This window comes from Cydia strobilella, chromosome 3, assembly GCF_947568885.1.
Source record: "Cydia strobilella chromosome 3, ilCydStro3.1, whole genome shotgun sequence".
Taxonomy (NCBI): Eukaryota; Metazoa; Arthropoda; class Insecta; order Lepidoptera; family Tortricidae; genus Cydia; species Cydia strobilella.
In genome coordinates, this window is record NC_086043.1 from 10,882,702 (window position 1) to 10,905,816 (window position 23,115).

A 23,115-nucleotide genomic window follows, 5' to 3' on the forward strand; every position below is an offset into this window, starting at 1 on the left:
CTTGGCCACGCCGATGCGCACCACGCCGCGCCCTCAGTGGTGGCTGGGCGGCGCGGAGGCTGGCAGGGGAGGGGGAGGCGCGTCGACGAGCGGCAGCGGCTTGGCCACGCCGATGCGCACCACGCCGCGCCCTCAGTGGTGGCTGGGCGGCGCGGAGGCTGGCAGGGGAGGGGGAGGCGCGTCGACGAGCGGCAGCGGCTTGGCCACGCCGATGCGCACCACGCCGCGCCCTCAGTGGTGGCTGGGCGGCGCGGAGGCTGGCAGGGGAGGGGGAGGCGCGTCGACGAGCGGCAGCGGCTTGGCCACGCCGATGCGCACCACGCCGCGCGCCGCGCCCTTCAGCGCCGCCACCGCCTGCTCCAGGCTCGCGTCCGAGAGGTTCTGCGATTACATTAACACAGGTTACTCAAATGTGCTACTTTTAGTACACGGTATAATCGCGCCTTTAATGAATGGCGATCGCCGGTGGCCGATTTTAAGGTTTTGAGTATAATAACATAGCATGGCACGCTACCAAACTTCTCATACATTGTAGCTAAAGTTGGAAATCCTCAAAATTCTTATAGTATTTGCTATTAGGGCGCGCTTAATGTCCACCTTCATTTGATTTTAGTGCTTATTGCACATCGTCCTGCGACCTATCTTCCGATTGATCAAATGCCTACTCAATGTTGATAACATTTTGACCTGATACGGAATAAAAACTGTCAATTTCTCATAGAAAACCGCTTGAGAAAGTTAAAATTTTACGTTTAACAAGTTAGACAAACACGCGTGATTGTATTATACGATACGCACGTAGCCGCCAACTTACAGTATGAAATGGCAGCGCGTCACCGTGATTGCGGTCGCAGATGCATACTTAGTGTAACAGGTTGTTGTCGCCGTTACCTGGTCGTTGACGAACAGCAGCCGGTCGCCGGGGATGAGCCGGCCGTCCTGCTGGGCCACGCCGCCCGGCACGAGCGAGCGGATCACCACGAGCGTGTGCGCGGGTCGAGCGGGTCCTGGTAGTCTAACAGGTAGTTGTCGCCGTTACCTGGTCGTTGACGAACAGCAGCCGGTCGCCGGGGATGAGCCGGCCGTCCTGCTGGGCCACGCCGCCCGGCACGAGCGAGCGGATCACCACGAGCGTGTGCGCGGGTCGAGCGGGTCCTAGTAGTCTAACAGGTTGTTGTCGCCGTTACCTGGTCGTTGACGAACAGCAGCCGGTCGCCGGGGATGAGCCGGCCGTCCTGCTGGGCCACGCCGCCCGGCACGAGCGAGCGGATCACCACGAGCGTGTGCGCGGGTCGAGCGGGTCCTAGTAGTCTAACAGGTTGTTGTCGCCGTTACCTGGTCGTTGACGAACAGCAGCCGGTCGCCGGGGATGAGCCGGCCGTCCTGCTGGGCCACGCCGCCCGGCACGAGCGAGCGGATCACCACGAGCGTGTGCGCGGGTCGAGCGGGTCCTAGTAGTCTAACAGGTTGTTGTCGCCGTTACCTGGTCGTTGACGAACAGCAGCCGGTCGCCGGGGATGAGCCGGCCGTCCTGCTGGGCCACGCCGCCCGGCACGAGCGAGCGGATCACCACGAGCGTGTGCGCGGGTCGAGCGGGTCCTAGTAGTCTAACAGGTTGTTGTCGCCGTTACCTGGTCGTTGACGAACAGCAGCCGGTCGCCGGGGATGAGCCGGCCGTCCTGCTGGGCCACGCCGCCCGGCACGAGCGAGCGGATCACCACGAGCGTGTGCGCGGGTCGAGCGGGTCCTGGTAGTCTAACAGGTTGTTGTCGCCGTTACCTGGTCGTTGACGAACAGCAGCCGGTCGCCGGGGATGAGCCGGCCGTCCTGCTGGGCCACGCCGCCCGGCACGAGCGAGCGGATCACCACGAGCGTGTGCGCGGGTCGAGCGGGTCCTAGTAGTCTAACAGGTTGTTGTCGCCGTTACCTGGTCGTTGACGAACAGCAGCCGGTCGCCGGGGATGAGCCGGCCGTCCTGCTGGGCCACGCCGCCCGGCACGAGCGAGCGGATCACCACGAGCGTGTGCGCGGGTCGAGCGGGTCCTAGTAGTCTAACAGGTTGTTGTCGCCGTTACCTGGTCGTTGACGAACAGCAGCCGGTCGCCGGGGATGAGCCGGCCGTCCTGCTGGGCCACGCCGCCCGGCACGAGCGAGCGGATCACCACGAGCGTGTGCGCGGGTCGAGCGGGTCCTAGTAGTCTAACAGGTTGTTGTCGCCGTTACCTGGTCGTTGACGAACAGCAGCCGGTCGCCGGGGATGAGCCGGCCGTCCTGCTGGGCCACGCCGCCCGGCACGAGCGAGCGGATCACCACGAGCGTGTGCGCGGGTCGAGCGGGTCCTAGTAGTCTAACAGGTTGTTGTCGCCGTTACCTGGTCGTTGACGAACAGCAGCCGGTCGCCGGGGATGAGCCGGCCGTCCTGCTGGGCCACGCCGCCCGGCACGAGCGAGCGGATCACCACGAGCGTGTGCGCGGGTCGAGCGGGTCCTAGTAGTCTAACAGGTTGTTGTCGCCGTTACCTGGTCGTTGACGAACAGCAGCCGGTCGCCGGGGATGAGCCGGCCGTCCTGCTGGGCCACGCCGCCCGGCACGAGCGAGCGGATCACCACGAGCGTGTGCGCGGGTCGAGCGGGTCCTAGTAGTCTAACAGGTTGTTGTCGCCGTTACCTGGTCGTTGACGAACAGCAGCCGGTCGCCGGGGATGAGCCGGCCGTCCTGCTGGGCCACGCCGCCCGGCACGAGCGAGCGGATCACCACGAGCGTGTGCGCGGGTCGAGCGGGTCCTAGTAGTCTAACAGGTTGTTGTCGCCGTTACCTGGTCGTTGACGAACAGCAGCCGGTCGCCGGGGATGAGCCGGCCGTCCTGCTGGGCCACGCCGCCCGGCACGAGCGAGCGGATCACCACGAGCGTGTGCGCGGGTCGAGCGGGTCCTAGTAGTCTAACAGGTTGTTGTCGCCGTTACCTGGTCGTTGACGAACAGCAGCCGGTCGCCGGGGATGAGCCGGCCGTCCTGCTGGGCCACGCCGCCCGGCACGAGCGAGCGGATCACCACGAGCGTGTGCGCGGGTCGAGCGGGTCCTAGTAGTCTAACAGGTTGTTGTCGCCGTTACCTGGTCGTTGACGAACAGCAGCCGGTCGCCGGGGATGAGCCGGCCGTCCTGCTGGGCCACGCCGCCCGGCACGAGCGAGCGGATCACCACGAGCGTGTGCGCGGGTCGAGCGGGTCCTAGTAGTCTAACAGGTTGTTGTCGCCGTTACCTGGTCGTTGACGAACAGCAGCCGGTCGCCGGGGATGAGCCGGCCGTCCTGCTGGGCCACGCCGCCCGGCACGAGCGAGCGGATCACCACGAGCGTGTGCGCGGGTCGCAACGGGTCCTGGTAGTCTAGGATTGAGAAGCCGAGGCCGCGCTCGCCTTTCAGCAGTTCTGTGAAACAAACACTACATTAGCATTTGCTTGACTTGTTGATTGTAATGGAAATGTAAAGTCGAAGCCAGTCTAAGGAAAAATATTGCCTCAGCTGAAATAGATAAGAGCTGTATACTGGGTCATATGTTTTCTGGTCACTGGATAGACAAACGTCAAATTTTGACAATCAGAAATACGGGATGATGTACGAATCCGTTTACCGTCATCTACGTCAGCTATCAAATAAGAAGCACGAAGACTTTACGTGTCTCAAACAATCAATAAATCTTCTTGGTAAGGCCAAACGTTAACAATACTTTAAAATCCGGTCAAATAATGTAGAGAGTTGATGTTAAAATCGTGTAAATGATCCCGGACAAGATGTTGTTCTTTTTTTTAGCAGTAGGGAAAAGTGACCTATAATCTGCGGCTCGGAAGACCACATGGCCAGTCCCGTGAGCGGCTCCAGGCTGCGCGAGCGCACCTTCCCGCCCGACAGCGACCCGCCTTCCTCAGCACCCGCGCCAGCTAGGCTGCCGTCTGATTTAGCCTGGAAATAATTTTCACGCAAAATAGGCACATTGGATGTCGAGTTGCGGAAAATGCCCAGCAAAACTAACTAACTAACTAGCCTGGAAATTAATAATCAATGATAGCTACAGCAATTTCATTTTTCCATAAACCACGTGAGTACCAAGTAGTAGGTGACGAGGCAAAACGATGTCAGTCAACTTCTTTAGATCTTTTAGCTTGTTGGAGGGAATCCGTTATTTCGTCAGTTAAGAACTATGAAATATCTTCAAAACAAGTAAGTTAATGAGTACTCGTACTAGATAAAGACCAGAATATTTAAATTAAACTCAAATAACATAATAATAAGAATGTAGTCGTGAGAGCTGTGTTATCTAGGGTAAATGTGAAATAAATATGGCGAGTTTGCCATATATACAAACGGCCATACGGTGGCTAAAATATTACTGCATTCCCGTTGCCAGGGAGGTTTTGGGATTATACTGAGCAACTTTTACTATGAGACCAAATTTGGCTGTTTCATACATTTGCGCTTGTCCATTTTCTATGGAAGGGTAATTTTTTTTTCGCGATTTTGAGGTTGGTCCCATAGTAAAAGTTGCTAAGTATAATCCCAAAACCTCCCTGGCAACGGGAATGCAGTTATATTTTAGCCACCGTGTATATGGCAAACTCGCCATATTTATTTCACATTTACCCTAGATAACACAGCTCTCACGACTACTTATTTTTGAGCCTTCAAGACAAAGTTTGGTTTTGCGAGCCACATTAGGGCATTTTATAATCCGGACCAGAATTGTTAATGGGGGTCGCCATTGCCGGATGCGGCAAGGAAGAAGATGATGATGATTTTTGAGCCACCCTGTACATATTTAACGGTTTGAACGCCAGGTCTAGCCGACCGTGTGCGGCGCGTCATCGTGAACCTTGTCGGTTGAAAGTTCAGAGACATCAACAATTCTTCGGACCGGTGTCGCTCTGGACGAAGTCAGTCAGTTGCCTATTTGATGTCTATTTATTTATTTAAGTTGTCCCGTATACAGAAAAACATTAAATGAAAGATGTAGTGGATGTACCTTGACGAGCGTGGGCGCGGGCGGCGCCAGGTCGAGCGGCGGCGCATGCGCATGCGCAGGAGCGGGGCGAGGTCGCGCGCACACCATGCACACCTCGCTCGACAGCTCCTTCAGGATCGACACCACCTCCAGGTGGTTCATGCCCAGTAGCCGGTGCCCGTTCACCTCTGAAACATTACAATTGATAAGAATTTAAGGATTTATACGCCGGCAATTGAAGACACGCGATGTTTGAGTTTTAGGTACCGTTGTGACTTTCAATAAGATCTGGGGGCCTAGCCAAGATGACAATCGTTCGCAGAGAAACGAAACGTAACCCTATGTGTCTCTATCGCACTAATATGGAAGAGTGATAGAGAGACAATAGTGTTTCGTTTCGTTTTCTGCAAACGATTGTCATTTTGGCTAGGCCACCTGCTGAGATCGCTTCCATACGCAATAGCTACTGTGATTCTGGGTTGGCAAACATGGCAAAAAAACACTACTCCTACTACTATAAGGTCCACACGTACCGAGCAGCTCGTCGCCGGGGCGGTGCACGCCGGCGCGGCCCACGGGCCCCTCGGGCAGCACGGAGCGCACGTAGTGGTGCGGCCGCACCTCGCGGCCTCCCTCCACGTCCACCGTGCCCTCTAGCGAGATGCCGAGCCCGCCCTCGCCCCGCATCACTACTCCTACTACTATAAGGTCCACACGTACCGAGCAGCTCGTCGCCGGGGCGGTGCACGCCGGCGCGGCCCACGGGCCCCTCGGGCAGCACGGAGCGCACGTAGTGGTGCGGCCGCACCTCGCGGCCTCCCTCCACGTCCACCGTGCCCTCTAGCGAGATGCCGAGCCCGCCCTCGCCCCGCATCACTACTCCTACTACTATAAGGTCCACACGTACCGAGCAGCTCGTCGCCGGGGCGGTGCACGCCGGCGCGGCCCACGGGCCCCTCGGGCAGCACGGAGCGCACGTAGTGGTGCGGCCGCACCTCGCGGCCTCCCTCCACGTCCACCGTGCCCTCTAGCGAGATGCCGAGCCCGCCCTCGCCCCGCATCACTACTCCTACTACTATAAGGTCCACACGTACCGAGCAGCTCGTCGCCGGGGCGGTGCACGCCGGCGCGGCCCACGGGCCCCTCGGGCAGCACGGAGCGCACGTAGTGGTGCGGCCGCACCTCGCGGCCTCCCTCCACGTCCACCGTGCCCTCTAGCGAGATGCCGAGCCCGCCCTCGCCCCGCATCACTACTCCTACTACTATAAGGTCCACACGTACCGAGCAGCTCGTCGCCGGGGCGGTGCACGCCGGCGCGGCCCACGGGCCCCTCGGGCAGCACGGAGCGCACGTAGTGGTGCGGCCGCACCTCGCGGCCTCCCTCCACGTCCACCGTGCCCTCTAGCGAGATGCCGAGCCCGCCCTCGCCCCGCATCACTACTCCTACTACTATAAGGTCCACACGTACCGAGCAGCTCGTCGCCGGGGCGGTGCACGCCGGCGCGGCCCACGGGCCCCTCGGGCAGCACGGAGCGCACGTAGTGGTGCGGCCGCACCTCGCGGCCTCCCTCCACGTCCACCGTGCCCTCTAGCGAGATGCCGAGCCCGCCCTCGCCCCGCATCACTACTCCTACTACTATAAGGTCCACACGTACCGAGCAGCTCGTCGCCGGGGCGGTGCACGCCGGCGCGGCCCACGGGCCCCTCGGGCAGCACGGAGCGCACGTAGTGGTGCGGCCGCACCTCGCGGCCTCCCTCCACGTCCACCGTGCCCTCTAGCGAGATGCCGAGCCCGCCCTCGCCCCGCATCACTACTCCTACTACTATAAGGTCCACACGTACCGAGCAGCTCGTCGCCGGGGCGGTGCACGCCGGCGCGGCCCACGGGCCCCTCGGGCAGCACGGAGCGCACGTAGTGGTGCGGCCGCACCTCGCGGCCTCCCTCCACGTCCACCGTGCCCTCTAGCGAGATGCCGAGCCCGCCCTCGCCCCGCATCACTACTCCTACTACTATAAGGTCCACACGTACCGAGCAGCTCGTCGCCGGGGCGGTGCACGCCGGCGCGGCCCACGGGCCCCTCGGGCAGCACGGAGCGCACGTAGTGGTGCGGCCGCACCTCGCGGCCTCCCTCCACGTCCACCGTGCCCTCTAGCGAGATGCCGAGCCCGCCCTCGCCCCGCATCACTACTCCTACTACTATAAGGTCCACACGTACCGAGCAGCTCGTCGCCGGGGCGGTGCACGCCGGCGCGGCCCACGGGCCCCTCGGGCAGCACGGAGCGCACGTAGTGGTGCGGCCGCACCTCGCGGCCTCCCTCCACGTCCACCGTGCCCTCTAGCGAGATGCCGAGCCCGCCCTCGCCCCGCATCACTACTCCTACTACTATAAGGTCCACACGTACCGAGCAGCTCGTCGCCGGGGCGGTGCACGCCGGCGCGGCCCACGGGCCCCTCGGGCAGCACGGAGCGCACGTAGTGGTGCGGCCGCACCTCGCGGCCTCCCTCCACGTCCACCGTGCCCTCTAGCGAGATGCCGAGCCCGCCCTCGCCCCGCATCACTACTCCTACTACTATAAGGTCCACACGTACCGAGCAGCTCGTCGCCGGGGCGGTGCACGCCGGCGCGGCCCACGGGCCCCTCGGGCAGCACGGAGCGCACGTAGTGGTGCGGCCGCACCTCGCGGCCTCCCTCCACGTCCACCGTGCCCTCTAGCGAGATGCCGAGCCCGCCCTCGCCCCGCATCACTACTCCTACTACTATAAGGTCCACACGTACCGAGCAGCTCGTCGCCGGGGCGGTGCACGCCGGCGCGGCCCACGGGCCCCTCGGGCAGCACGGAGCGCACGTAGTGGTGCGGCCGCACCTCGCGGCCTCCCTCCACGTCCACCGTGCCCTCTAGCGAGATGCCGAGCCCGCCCTCGCCCCGCATCACTACTCCTACTACTATAAGGTCCACACGTACCGAGCAGCTCGTCGCCGGGGCGGTGCACGCCGGCGCGGCCCACGGGCCCCTCGGGCAGCACGGAGCGCACGTAGTGGTGCGGCCGCACCTCGCGGCCTCCCTCCACGTCCACCGTGCCCTCTAGCGAGATGCCGAGCCCGCCCCCGCCGCGCATCACTACTCCTACTACGATTTCCACGTCTTCGCCTACAAAAAAAATGGTACAAATTTAAAAAGCACGTTTTTAATGGCTCGTTTAGACGGTGCGTGAACTCGTATGCGAGTACATTTCGGTTTTTAATCGAGCGCCAGAGCACTTAAGGTTGACGAAATATAAAGTGAGCCGATTTTTCGAACAAGTTTGAACAAGATCGGCTCACTTAATTATTCGTCAACTTTACCTCATTAGGAAATTCAAAGGAAACTGAGAAGCATGAGGGTTCTCGCACCAGCTATCTGAGACGTAGGTAAGTCAACTACCGCATGCATCAGTCGACAGCCCCATGCTAAATGCAATATGCAATGCTAAGCTAACTACTGTCGAACGCTACGGTTAACAGTGTAAATACATCCCAAACGCGTATGGCCAGCACTCATATAGAAAAATATGCCATATAAAATTGCTGTTGTAATATACATAGGAGATAAAATTTTAGATGCTATAAGCTATAAGATCACGAAACGGTGTCTTAAGAGGCCGGTGTCGATTTTGTCGAGTGTCGAGCAAAAATGTAAAATTGATAGATTTAGTCGTTGAAATTATACACGTTTTGTTACGTAATATCTAAATAACAAGTATTGGTTTCTATTAGCACGTCTTTTCATCTTGCCTTTTAATAATGAGGTCGCGAGCGTGCATCACCGGTAATATATGAGAAGGGGCAGTTTTTAAAAATTCATCAAAAAATTATGGTGGTAAATTATACAAATTGATGTATAAGAATAGTTTCAGCAAATGTTGTAGATTGTTTAAGTATCAAAATTACGTTGCAATTAAGTCGATTTTCAGAGAAATTGTCATTTGTTTTGAGAAGTAATTTCTGGAGAAAATTGAATTCCTTTAACTTTCATTTCCTCGAACTCTAAGTAAACAAAAATGTAATCTAATAAAGGTCAAGTACAGAATATGTGTAATACAAATTTACCATTTTTAGCAGTCCAAACTTTACGAAATTTACAAATAAGAGCGACAAAATCAGTGCTTTACGCGCGTTTACCTAAACGTCCATCAGAAAAAAAATCATTACTAATTTAGTGTCCGTTTTCAAAAAAATTATCTGATAAAAGACAAGATAAGAAGACGTGCTAATAGAAACCAGTACTTGTTATTTCAATTAGATAACAAAAGGTGTACAATTTCACCGACTAAATCTATCAATTTTACATTTTTGCGACTAAAATCGACACCGGCCTCTTAAAGGCTACTTTTCTATCAATAAATAGTTAACCTAATATGGACTGCCACTTCCTCCTAATAGCCTCCTTCTGTTCGGCGCCCCTTGGCATCTCGAACGCGGGCTGCGCGCGCGCGCCGGGCGGGCTGCGCGGCGGCGACGGCGCAGGATCCTCCACGCTGGATTCCACGCTGAAATGTTACCAAACGAAACATTCATATAATAAACTAGTGGCTCTGTGCGCTGTACGCTTCGTGAATCTATCTATGCCTTAGTCGAACCTGCTCGAGTAATTCACGAGGTTAATAGGTAGAGAAATGCGACCTGTAGAGAATCAAAAATAAATTCAAAGACTGATAAGATCACTTTGATGAGATGTGGACCATTATGATTGATCAATTTATTTACGTCTTTTCTCCACTTCGCCTGTTGCATTCGAAAAGAAAAAGCAACACCATAAGCGTTTCCACGTGTCAGTCTCACGGTTTGCACCTGTGTGTGTCCCTCCCTCTCCCGATACTATTGCTTGCTGTAGCTGCTCATATTTTGGACCACTATTTTACTATTTTACGGGCAGAACTCACTTGTGTAACGTTGTCATCTGTATGTCTTGGTGCGCCGGTTCCGGTCGGTGCATGTGCAGGAACGGGTTGTGCGCGACAGTTGCGACCCCAGCACTCTCACCCGCTGCTATTGCTTGCTGCAGCTGCTCATATTTCGGACCGCGCAGGTATCTGCAACACAACGGTGAGTTATATTATACTATATACGCATGTGAAAACGGTAAGTAATTCTCTTTTAACACAAGGTCTCACGTTGAACAAGTGCGTGTCAGTCGCATCAACTTAGCCTTATACAGCCTTTCTGCAATTCTATTCAATATAACTGACACGTCCTGGAAATTGATAGCCTCTCTAACTTGAGTGTGACGAGGTTCCCGCTCTGATTGACAGATTCAACGGTGCGCTGGTTGGTCTTGCCAGTAAGCGGCGCGTCGTCAATTGCCACAGTACGGACGATGACGAATTACCGACAGACATCGCTTGTAATCCTCACTCACCTGGAGAACTCGAGTGTGACGGGGTTCCTGCTCTCAAGCTGAGCAGCGACGGTGCGCTGTTTGGACTGGCTAGTGAGAGATGTGCCATTTATGGCCACTATAAGGTCGTGGATGTGCTACCGACAGACGTGTAACACTCACCTCTCCAGCTCGAGTGTGACGAGATTCCCGCTCTGTTTAAGCGCATCGACGGCGCGCTGGTTGGACTTGCCAGCCAACGACGCGCCATCAACGGCCACGATGCGATCGTTGACTCGCACACGACCGCTTAATGCCGCCGCGCTTCCCGCCGACACCGACTTCACGAAGATACCCGAAAGCTCCTCTTTTTCGCACACGTAACCTGGATATACCAAGAAATAAATAATAAACGGAAACAGTTAATTATACAATCTCTACGTCAAACCAAATCGCCTTAACCAGCTTACAAAATTAATAAAGTATGTTCAAAATATGTGAACATGTCTTTTGCCATGACAATATTTAGGAACCCATTAATAACTCCGGTATATCTAAAACAGAGTTGAACACCAACTAAATAGGTATTGAGCAAATTGCAGTCAAGCGAGGGAACCACGATGGATATGCGTACCTGCTATAGTTATTCCCAGTCCATTCTCATCCTTCTTCAACTGCACCGTAAATCTGTCGACCTCCGGTGATTCAGCATCTACAATTAAATCATAGGTTATAACAGCCCAAAAAGTAACGAAAATAGTATAGTAGCTATTTAGAAAACCAGCAGAACCAACTTGACAATGCTTGACGCCTTGCGCCAGCTGTGTGTTACACAATTGTCCTCGAAACCGGTTTCCAAAAAGTAGCAGTGCAGCGCCTACGGTTTCTATAGAACCGCACACCGGGCATTATGGCTCGGGAACAGCTCGTACACAGGAATAATACCTGCAATTTCCATAATTGTATTTTACCTGTATCAGGAGGCGGCGTCACCGCGCTGTCGAACACGAACCGAGAAGCGGGCGGGTGGTGCGCCGGCTGGGTGTGGAACACCTGCTCGAAGCCGGTTTCCAGCAGATACCGGTCCAGCGCCTCCGGGTCCGACAGGAGCCTGGCGGGGACGAGCGGCGCGGCGGCGGGCGGCGCTAGCGCCGGGTCCACGGCGCGCGCTACCACCAGGCGGACCCGAGAACCGGATGCTCGGAGCACGCCTGCCACTTGCTCGGAACCCATTTCCACCAAATGAGCCTGTGTAAAATAAATAAGTTAAAAAGAAAATATACAAATACAAATACAAGAGAATGATCGAAAAGATATAGATATCCTAGAAAAAAAATAGACCTTCTGTCTCCGGTATTTAGGAAAACCGTCCTAGGCGCCAATTCACCCATTCCACGACTGTGTAGATTGTTAAACAAGCACGGCCACTGCTGTGACGTTCATTCTGACTCATTGCCCAGGTTCCGAAAATTATTAAATATTAACATAAAAAAATAGTATGTGTATATACATACCTTCATTAGGTTGTTAGGTTAGGTTGTTATTTAGCCATTAACTGTTACTTTAAGTTTACTGTTTCCTTTTTTTTTTAAAAATGCTGTGTTTACCTCTAATTAGTTATGCATCACTGAATGTTTCTTATGGTTTAACGTAAATTAAATGTCAGATGTAATAACTGTTGGTAGACCTTAATAAATAAAATAAAATAAAATAAAAAAAAGATAAATGGAGTTATTTATAAACGCGCTAAAAGCCTCAATTAGCTATTAATCGTTTGTCCTAAACTGTCATTTTGACTTATATTTGTAACATAATTTAACTATGAAATAAAACTATGAAAACGGATTATATCGCGTATATTGAATTTATAATACATCCCGACGTTTCGAACCCTTTACAGCGTTCGTGGTCACCCGTTTTTTTGAGTAACTATCGCGGTAACCGAAGACAATATTATAATTTAACTAATTGAGGCTTGATAAATTTTATGAATCGCGATGAGACGTGACGTGATAACTTCCATACACTGTTTAGGTTTCGTTTTGCATTTTCTCTAAAGTATATCGTCACTTGGCTAGGTTTTCCTATTCATATTCTATTATTCTCCTTACATCTCCTATTTGTAGAATGTGATCTCCAGACTTGAGACGCCCGTCGCGGTCCGCGACGCCGCCCGCCAAGATGGTTTTGACAATCACACCACTAGTCCTTGCTCCAATTATACCTGAAATAAAAAGCATTTTCTCATTAACCCTTTATAGGGCAAAAATTACCACCCATAACATAACATCACGTTTTTGTATTATAATTTTTTTCCTTATGCAGGTTTTAAGACTTTAGTCCATCGCAACCAGGGACCGGCCCGCTATCCCTTATCGGGGTTTTATAAGGGTATTGCATAAGGCTTAACTCACCATACCCTTTGACAGACGAAACCCTTTGTTTTGCTTTTAAAAACCCTTATATAAAGCTACAACATTTGTGTAATCGGTAGCCCAAATACCCTTACAAAACCCTTATCATCCGCTCACCAACACCTTGCATATTGCTTATAAGGGTTAGCCTTATAAGGGCTTCCCTTTTAGCATATAAGCGTGCTAATTTAAGTCGTCTACCTTGTTCATAAAGCACACATTACTTCGAATCCGAGCGATCGTCGGCGGCGACGGCGGCGTTCTTTGACTAGGCACGTATTTTCTTTCCTTTTCATACACTACCGTAGATATATACTAATCCTGGCTCTTTCACGCAAAGGGAAACCTTTATAAAAAGCGCTTAAAGATAAGGGTAACCCTTATTAAGAACTAGCCTTATTTTTGGTTAGCTTTTCGGTAAGGGTTAGTCAAAGGTAAGGGTATGAATGGGCTTGCAGTTCAAAAGGGAAAGTTTTTCAATGTGTTAGCCGTGTTTAAGTGTCGCCCATTGAAAGGGTTTTATCGCGGAAAGGGTTGTCCGGTCCCTGATCGCAACAACGATTGGAGAGGCAGACTCCAGGGAATCGTTTCTAGACATTTAAATAATGCCAAGACCTTACCGAATCCAAGGCCAGTGCCGTAGTTGACGAGGTTTATGACTTTCACTTCCCCCAGTCGCCCACTACCATTTTAGAAGATGCAAACTCCAGGAAATAGTTTCTAGTCATTTAGATAATGCGAAAGTCTTACCGAATCCAAGACCAGTGCCGTCGTTGACGAGGTTTATGACCTCCACTTGCGCCCAGTCGCCCGCAACTATGTTAGGAGAGGCAGACGCCAGAGAGTCGTCGTTTCTGGACATTTCGAGGATGCCATGACTCTGGAAAATGAAAGTGACATTACACTCATATTGATTGTTCTGGCTTAGGTACATATCAATAAAAAAAATTGCCGCACATAATATTTATTTGAGACTTGAGACTGAAGAGAGTTTAGAGAAACCCTGTCATTAATTAATTTTAATTTTTGAATTTCATCATCATTGAATGAAATCACACAAACAGTACAAATAAAAATTGTATGGTATGGTAGTTTGGAATGAGTTAGCAATTCCAGAAAAATGTTGCTGATAGTTTAATATCTCATTATGACTGTGGCAACCTATACTAGAGCTGGACAAATAACTATATTTAATTATTTCACGAATCGTGGTCTTGAACAGACTCGTCAACCGTGAGTCGATTCGAAAAATTATTGTTCCTGCTTAGGCGACATGTTAGAGTCGATAGAGGCAGAGTCGAGCCCCAACACGCGCTCGCTGTCCGAGCTCGAGCCGAAATACAGGCAGTGCGGCGGAGACAACTGCCGGACTCGCTGCTCTTCACCTTCTGCCTCACACAGATTTCGAGCTTCGTACGCATTTACTGTACCTGTTTAGGCGACATATTCGAGTCGATGGAGGCAGTGTCAAGCCCCAACACGCGCTCGTTGTCCGAGCTCGAGCCGAAATCGAGGCAGTGCGGCGGAGACACCTGCGGGACTCGTTGTTCTTCCTCGCCCTCCGCGCCGTACAAGTTTCGAGCTTGGAGAGCAAGTTCACCTGGATACATACTTGCATTGCACTTTATCATGTATAAAACAACTTGAGAATGACCAGTCCCGAAAAAAAAACTCACGTTAAGTCAAGCATCAAAAATCTAATAGTGGTAAGAGGTAGAAACTTTCCAGTTAATTGTGAAAACTGTTTTCGGCAATGCAGTAACAGCAGAAACATACAAATTGCTCTCATTAAGCCTGTCAGCCCACTAGATGTTTTTCTAAAAATTGCAAATAAAATTAACACATCACATCCATATCCCCTCAAATCACTGACTCAAATAGATAGAATGATTTTATTTTGATGCACCCTTGTTTTGAAACAGCTGCCTGCATTTTTAGGGTTCCGTACCCAAAGGGTAAAAACGGGCCCTATTACTAAGACTCCGCTGTCCGTCTGTCTGTCAGCAGGCTGTATCTCATCAACCGTGATAGCTAGACAGTTGAAATTTTCACAAATGATGTATTTCTGTTGCCGCTATAGCGGCAATCATCTTCATCATGTCATGTTGTTATAGAAACAAATACTACAAAGTACGGAACCCTCGGTGGGCGGGTCTGACTCGCACTTGTCCAGTTTTTTATGGATATTTATAAACAAACTCAGAACAGGTTTCTATTCTTGCATAACTACTAAATACTATGGCCTAACGGCCTCCTAGGCCCAGGTTCAAATCCTGAGAAGGGTATTTATTTGGAATTATTTGTTTACCTGCAGGAGTAATATCAAAGTCACCGGGCAGAATCGAAGGATGATGAGCCACTTGTGTAGCCAGCATGCCAACAGAGTCCTGAAGTGTAGCTATGCTCTTCAGGATCGGACTCTCTAGTAAGCTTATCAACATGTTCAGGTCATCATTGGTAGCAGCCTAAAAATAAATAATAAATTCAACTTAAATACTCTTTAATATTGTCTTCGGTTACCGCGATAGTTACTCATGAAATAAAACTATGAAAACAGATTATATCGCGTATATTGAATTTATAATACACACAATACATCCCGACGTTTCGAACCCTTTACAGCATTCGTGGTCAACGGGTGACTGAGGAAAAATTACAAAGTGCAAAAATACGTCGGGATGTATTATAAATTCAATATACGCGATATAATTCGTTTTCATAGTTTTATTTCTTAAATACTCTTTATTGTTCACAACAAATTTTGAATCTTGTTGCTGATTCTATTTAGACTAGGAGCCACGTAGGATAACAAGATTGTAAGGGAGATGCAAGAACTACTGTTAAGTGAGGTAACTGGGGACAGAATAATAAACATTATAGAACATTCTTACACAGATTGACTAAGTCCCATGGTAAGCTCAAGGAGGCTTGTGTTATGGGTACTCAGACAATGATATATAATGTTTAGAAAACACCCATGACTCAGGAACAAATATCTGTGCTCATCACACAAACAAATGCCCTTACCGGGATTCGAACCCAGGACCATCAGCTTTACAGGCAGGGTCACTATCCACTAGGCCAGACCGGTCGTCAGAAGGGTTAACATTAGACAAAGGAAATATTCCCCAATTATATGAATGTGGCTGACAGCAGTGTACTTTTTACAATCTTTAAATCAGGATTTACTAGTCTTAGGGTAAATTTACAACTAGATTAGTTCATAGTGAAGATGGGCCGAATATTCGGTATTTGGCATATATTTCAATGTTTGTATTCGGCCGAAAAGTTCGGTTCAAACTGCCGAATATTTACCAAATAAACAAATCATTTTTAAGGGCGTCCGCTAGTTAGCGCGGCGGAAGCACTTTGCGATTAGGTATGAGACGTTTCCATTTCTTTTCATAAACATTCCTCAATGGAAGAGAAGGGTCAAAAACTATGACTTATTTCAATTCAGACCAGGGACCTGAATGAACTTATTTTCAGCATTTGGGCAGTTTTAGTCCAACCGAATATTCGGTTCAGTATGAGCTGAACAGAATAGAGAAGTTCATATTCGGCCCAAAGTTCAAAACGTAAAAAAAAATTGTCTGAAGTTAATCTTTTGTCCCAAGTTACTAATGGTACTGAGGGTTATGTTACATATCCGACAGTAAATCTGGATTTTACATTGAGGAACTTCAAGCACAGTGTCATAATAATAAGATGTTCCAGGGGGTACTTCATTTTGCTACACCAGTGAGCTTTTACCTTCAGTTTCGGGTCATCACTTTGATCCACAGCAGCTTTCACACTTTCCAATTGCTGAAGAGCATTGGACAAATTTACACCAAGATGCATCCTGGATACTTATTATATCTGCAATACAAATGCATTTAAGTTTACTTCAATACAATAGGTAACACAAACAATGCAATGTTTATCACAACTTACTTGTGAATCACGAACAGTACGACCACTAAACCATGAAAATTAAATGTCTGGAATTTATACTTTTGGAAACTCGTAAAACTACACAACACTAATAGTCCGAATGAACTGATGACACACAAGAAAGAGCAATAAGAAACTGTATTAGTATTAACTGTATATATCTATCTTTGACTGTATTAATAAAACATGTCAATCAATTTAACACTGACAGCCCACTTGACAATGACACTGGCACGAATGTAGATTTAATAAACCGGATGGAGACTTCCGGTTCGAGCGCCATCTTGATAGTTAGCATCGTGATTAATTACTTTGTTTTTTGCTTATTAATATTGTTTAAAGTGTAATATCGATAGCTTATTATACAGTAAACTAATGTGGTAGTGTGCAGTGAATGGAGAATTAATTTTGAAGCGCGTTTAACCACCATCTTGGAGTCAACGGCCGGTAGTCCACGTGCTTCTTGTAAAGACTAGCTATCGATTTACAAGAGCTAACAAATCACCGTACACTGTCTTGTACAACCGTACAATTTTTGTCGTTTGTAAACCTCTCAATACCTTGATACTGGCGAAATAGTCCCACTGGGCTGAAGCCATAATTTTAAAAGAAGAAGAAGAAACCGGATGGAGTACACGAGCCAAAAAGTGTATCCACATAAGAGCCCTTATTCCCTGGAGCGTTCATCGATTTCACGAATTAACACTCAATAGATGGCGTTGACGCGCGGTACGCGAGCGCCGGCAACTATAACGCGTTTTGAACGCAGAGAAGAATAATCTTGATCTTTGTCGATTTCAACAGCAAGTAACATTATTTTTATTGTTATAGCCACTCTTTTATTTTATTTTATATGCATGGTAGTAGTAATTTCAGTTTATTATGTTAAGAACATATACATACTTGTACCCAGAGATGACCAGGGTGCCTAGCCAAGATGCCAACCGTTTAGGTACTTATAGTTTACATTAAAACCAAATCTGCAGCTGGCCTCTGAAATGGGTAATAGAAACGCGATCCGTATGTCTTTCATTTTCCAAATGACCAGGGTGCCTAGCCAAGATGCCAACCGTTTATGCTCCGTAGCAAACGAAACGTAACTGTCTCTGCCGCACTAATATTGAAGAGTGATAGAGAGAGATTACGCTATTGTTCGCTTCGGAACGAACGACTGGAATCTTGGCTAGGCACTCGGGTTTAGTACCTACAGTTTACGTTAAAACCACTTAAAACCAAATCTGTAGCTGGCCACTGAAATGGGTAATAGAAACGCGTTCCGCATCTGTTTTGCTTTCCAGATAATCAGAGTACCTAGCCAAGATGCCAGTCGTTCGTTCCGTAGCGAACGATAGGGTAATTTCTCTCTATCCCTCTTCCATATTAGTGCGACAGAGACGGTTGCGATTCGTTCGCTACGGAGCGTAAACGGTTGACATCTTGGCTAGGCACCCTGGTCATCTGCAAAACGAAACACATACGGAACGCGTTTCTATTACCCATTACAGTGGCCAGCTATAGATTTGGTTTTAACGTAAACTATAATAGGTACCTAAACCTGAGTGCCTAGCCAAGATGCCAGTCGTTCATTCCGCAGCGAACGATAGGGTAATCTCTCTCTATAACTCTTCCATATTAGTGCGACAGAGACGGTTGCGATTCGTTCGCTACGGAGCGTAAACAGTTGGCATCTTGGCTAGGCACCCTGGTCATCTGCAAAACGAAACACATACGGAACGCGTTTCTATTACCCATTACAGTGGCCAGCTATAGATTTGGTTTTAACGTAAACTATAATAGGTACCTAAACCTGAGTGCCTAGCCAAGATGCCAGTCGTTCGTTCCGCAGCGAACGATAGGGTAATCTCTCTCTATCACTCTTCCATATTAGTGCGACAGAGACGGTTGCGATTCGTTCGCTTACGGAGCGTAAACGGTTGGCATCTTGGCTAGGCACCCTGGTCATCTGCAAAACGAAACACATACGGAACGCGTTTCTATTACCCATTACAGTGGCCAGCTATAGATTTGGTTTTAACGTAAACTATAATAGGTACCTAAACCTGAGTGCCTAGCCAAGATGCCAGTCGTTCGTTCCGCAGCGAACGATAGGGTAATCTCTCTCTATCACTCTTCCATATTAGTGCGACAGAGACGGTTGCGTTTCGTTCGCTACGGAGCGTAAACAGTTGGCATCTTGGCTAGGCACCCTGGTCATCTGCAAAGCGAAACACATACAGAACGCGTTTCTATTACCCATTACAGTGGCCAGCTATAGATTTGGTTTTAATGTAAACTATAGGTACCTTAACCTGGGTGCCTAGCCAAGATGCCAGTCGTTCGTTCCGCAGCGAACGATAGGGTAATCGCTCTCTATCACTCTTGCATATTAGTGCGACAGAGACGGTTGCGTTTCGTTCGCTACGGAGCGTAAACAGTTGGCATCTTGGCTAGGCACCCTGGTCATCTGCAAAGCGAAACACATACGGAACGCGTTTCTACTACCCATTCAGAGGCCAGCTACAGATTTGGTTTTAATGTAGACTATAGGTACCTAAACGGTTGGCATTTTGGCTAGGCACCCTGGTCATCTGGAAAGCGAAAGACATAAGGAACGCGTTTCTACTACCCATTTTAGAGGCCAGCTACAGATTTGGTTTTAATGTAAATTATATTATAGATACCTAAACGGTTGGCATCTTGGCTAGGCACCTTGGTCATCTGGAAAGGGAAAGATATACGGAACCCGTTTCTACTACCCATCCAGAGGCCAGCTACAGATTAGGTTTTAATGTAAACTATAGGTACCTAAACGGTTGGCATCTTGGCTAGGCACCTTGGTCATCTGGAAAGGGAAAGACATACGGAACCCGTTTCTACTACCCATCCAGAGGCCAGCTACAGATTTGGTTTTAATGTAAACTATAGGTACCTAAACGGTTGGCATCTTGGCTAGGCACCCTGGTCATCTAGAAAGCGAAAGATACAAGGAACGCGTTTTTACGACCCATTTTAGAGGCCAGCTACAGATTTGGTTTTAATGTAAATTATATTCTAGGTACCTAAACGGTTGGCATCTTGGCTAGGCACCTTGGTCATCTGGAAAGGAAAAGACATACGGAACCCGTTTCTACTACCCATTCAGAGGCCAGCTACAGATTTGGTTTTAATGTAAACTATAGGTACCTAAACGGTTGGCATCTTGGCTAGGCACCCTGGTCATCTAGAAAGCGAAAGATACAAGGAATTCGTTTCTACGACCCATTTTAGAGGCCAGCTACAGATTGGGTTTTAATGTAAACTATATTCTAGGTACCTAAACGGTTGGCATCTTGGCTAGGCACCTTGGTCATCTGGAAAGGGAAACACATACGGAACCCGTTTCTACTACCCATTCAGAGGCCAGCTACAGATTTGGTTTTAATGTAAGCTACCTAAACCTAAACGGTGTACCTAAACGGTTGGCATCTTGGCTAGGCACCCTGAACACACCCGATCACCTAGGCGAAAAAAATTTAATATTTGTGCTATAAAATGTACCTATGATTACATTGATCACCTTAAGGATCAAGATTTTCTAATCGCAGTATACACCACTTCTCGGAACTAGCTCGTTGATTACGAACGAAACAAACGCCTGACGATCGAGCACAGGTCCGTCCCCTAAGCGCGCCCGGCGGAGACTGAGCGCGCAGTGTCGGTGCAGCGTGATTTATACGTCTTTTAAAAATATTTAATTTTACGGTAAAATAGGTCCTATAGTTATGATTATTTTTTTATGGGTTCACATAAAGTTAGAGTTTGCTATAATATTATTTTGAGGGCAAAATATAAGTACAATTTGCGATAAAAAAATATAATGTGACCCTGTTTTCACCGAAAAAATGAAGAAAACTCGGAAGGTATTTTATCAATTTTTTTAAATGAATCTTTGATTTTCAATCATTTTAGCCCCTCGTCCAAGATATGGTGAATTGAATTGTAATCATTCATGTACCAAATGATTCTTGTTTACTGCAAAATTGGCAACCGAAACGACACCTTTCACTGCAAATTTTGAAAAATACTTCCAGGAAAACTCATTTATTTTAGGTTTAAAAAGAGAAAATGCAAACTTTAATTATTTTAGCCGCTAGTTTAGGAAATGATTATTTAAGAACGTTAACAGTTTTTGAATAAATACTAATAGTTACGTCGTAATGTTGAATGAAAAAGGAAGCATTTTGCAAAATACGCTCGTTTGTAGGAATAAGGCCTCTTGTTGCATCTCTTTCTAAAATTAGGGTGACCAAAAGTCATATGTATGTGGGATATTAGGATAAGTTGGAATGTATTCAGAAAGGAATTCACCTATTCAGAAAGGGCCTTTTTCTTCCCTGCTAGGAGCTAATTTATACGAACCAAGTACCTAATTAAAAAGCTATTACTCCCTAGGGAGTTATATTAATGAAAATTACAGGGTTTTTTTTTTCAAAATCCCGCGGGAACAAAATAGATCTTTGTCCTTTAGACACCTACATCTCATCTCATCGTCTTTAGAGACCTGCATGAAATAAAATATTTTTCGACCAAGTGGGATTAAAAATCACGAAATGTCATGATAAATTAGGTGTGATAAGTTAAATATAAGATTTTATTATGTGTGTTACGTGATAATTATGATGCAAATATTTACCTTTAGACGCTAAGCAAGTCTAATGCTGATGTCGTTTCTATTGTATTGGGTATATGTTCGAGATGCTATCTCTCAAAAACAGGCATCGTAAAAAATCTGCTTATCACTTATAAGTATAATATACATATGAAATAAAACTATGAAAAACGGATTATATCGCGTATATTGAATTTATAATCCATCCCGACGTTTCGAACAATTTACAGCGTTCGTGGTCAACGGGTGACTGAGGAAAAATTACAAAGTGCAAAAATACCCACATACTAAAATAATGAACAATCATAGACTATAAACTTTAAGGCTGGTTGTACATGCAAAATCGGTTCATAAGGCTAGTTATACACTACAATTATTTTTAAGTAAAGATATATATATATATACGCGATAAAAACTACGCCGGCTCCAACCCTACACCACGGACCCGAGAAGATTTAATTCCCTCCTAAATTGTAGGAGGGTATCCCAATATGGGACCGGCAACAAACTCGGCGGGACACATCTTTTCAAAACATATTATTCTCAGAATGTCCAACATCTTCCAACACTGTGTAGGGTTGGAGCCGGCGTAGTTTTTATCGCGTATATATATATATATATCTTTACTTGAAAATAATTGTAGTGTATAACTAGCCTTATGAACCGATTTTGCATGTACAACCAGCCTTAAAGTTTATAGTCTATGATTGTTCATTATTTAAGTATGTGGGTATTTTTGCACTTTGTAATTTTTCCTCAGTCACCCGTTGACCACGAACGCTGTAAAGGGTTCGAAACGTCGGGATGTATTATAAATTCAATATACGCGATATAATCCGTTTTTCATAGTTTTATTTCATGAGTAACTATCGCGGTAACCGAACACAATATTATATAATATACATAATTATACATGATCAAACGAACTTCAAAGTGAAGTTCGATCAGTATTATATGAGTAAGCTTCATTCGAAGATATAAAAACCAGGTAGTCCTTTAACCTACTAGGCAACTCATCGCATGTTTAAAGTAGGTAGCAAAAACTTTAACTCAAACAGGTCTATCCCTACTTTTTCAACTAGTCTTGATGGGGCGCGCGGCTTGCCGCCATTGCTCATTATTTTTAGAGACTTTACTTTCTAAAGCAAAACTTTCTTTCCGGGTATAGGGGAGGGAGGGTAGTTATATCTTCGAATGAAGCTTACTCATATAATACTGATCGAACTTCACTTTGAAGTTCGTTTGATCATGTATTATATTTCTCAAGCTTCATTCTTCAGATATAAAAACCAGGTAGATGTTAAGAGTTGAAAGTTTTGCTGCATTCTTTCCCATTATCAATATTATCATAGCATATTTATTTCTGAATACATATTTGTAGGAATAATTATCTACCATGTACATATGTGTATGTTATACACAAGTTTACTGTTCCAATTGAGTTATAAGGCATTGTTAAGAAGCACGGGAAAGTTTAGCAATGCAGGTTCAAAAAGGTATACATATATTAGGTATAGCCAGGTTGTATATAAATATATACTTTTACGTATTAGGATATTTAAACAAAATCTAATTTGTTCTTCATAAAACCTAATTGACTAAGATTCCATACAATTTGTGGTCAACTTTGCATTAAGTATAATTCGATTTGAAAAAGTTTAATACGAGTAAACTCATAAGACATATGTCCTTTTGTGAAATGTATTAAAATTCACTAGCAGTGCTTGTCCGCGATACGGAATTTTTGAAGGCTCAGAACAGTACACTA

At 47.8% G+C, this 23,115-nt stretch overlaps 1 protein-coding gene across 1 annotated transcript; it reads right to left on the reverse strand.

Moving 5' to 3' along the window:
* Positions 1–219: 219 nt before the first annotated feature.
* On the reverse strand, positions 220–16,846 carry LOC134755824 (patj homolog). The gene is made up of 16 exons (XM_063692435.1): positions 16,700–16,846; positions 16,517–16,624; positions 15,072–15,228; positions 14,194–14,363; positions 13,514–13,643; positions 12,461–12,573; positions 11,321–11,597; positions 10,984–11,061; positions 10,533–10,734; positions 9,916–10,065; positions 9,386–9,522; positions 7,959–8,144; positions 5,016–5,182; positions 3,826–3,958; positions 3,260–3,426; positions 220–381 (listed from the first exon to the last, which is right to left on the reverse strand). Exons 2-16 carry the CDS (start codon positions 16,604–16,606, stop codon positions 232–234), a joined length of 2,307 nt encoding a protein of 768 aa, XP_063548505.1. The 5' UTR covers positions 16,607–16,624; positions 16,700–16,846; the 3' UTR covers positions 220–231.
* Between the last annotated feature and the right edge of the window lie 6,269 nt (positions 16,847–23,115).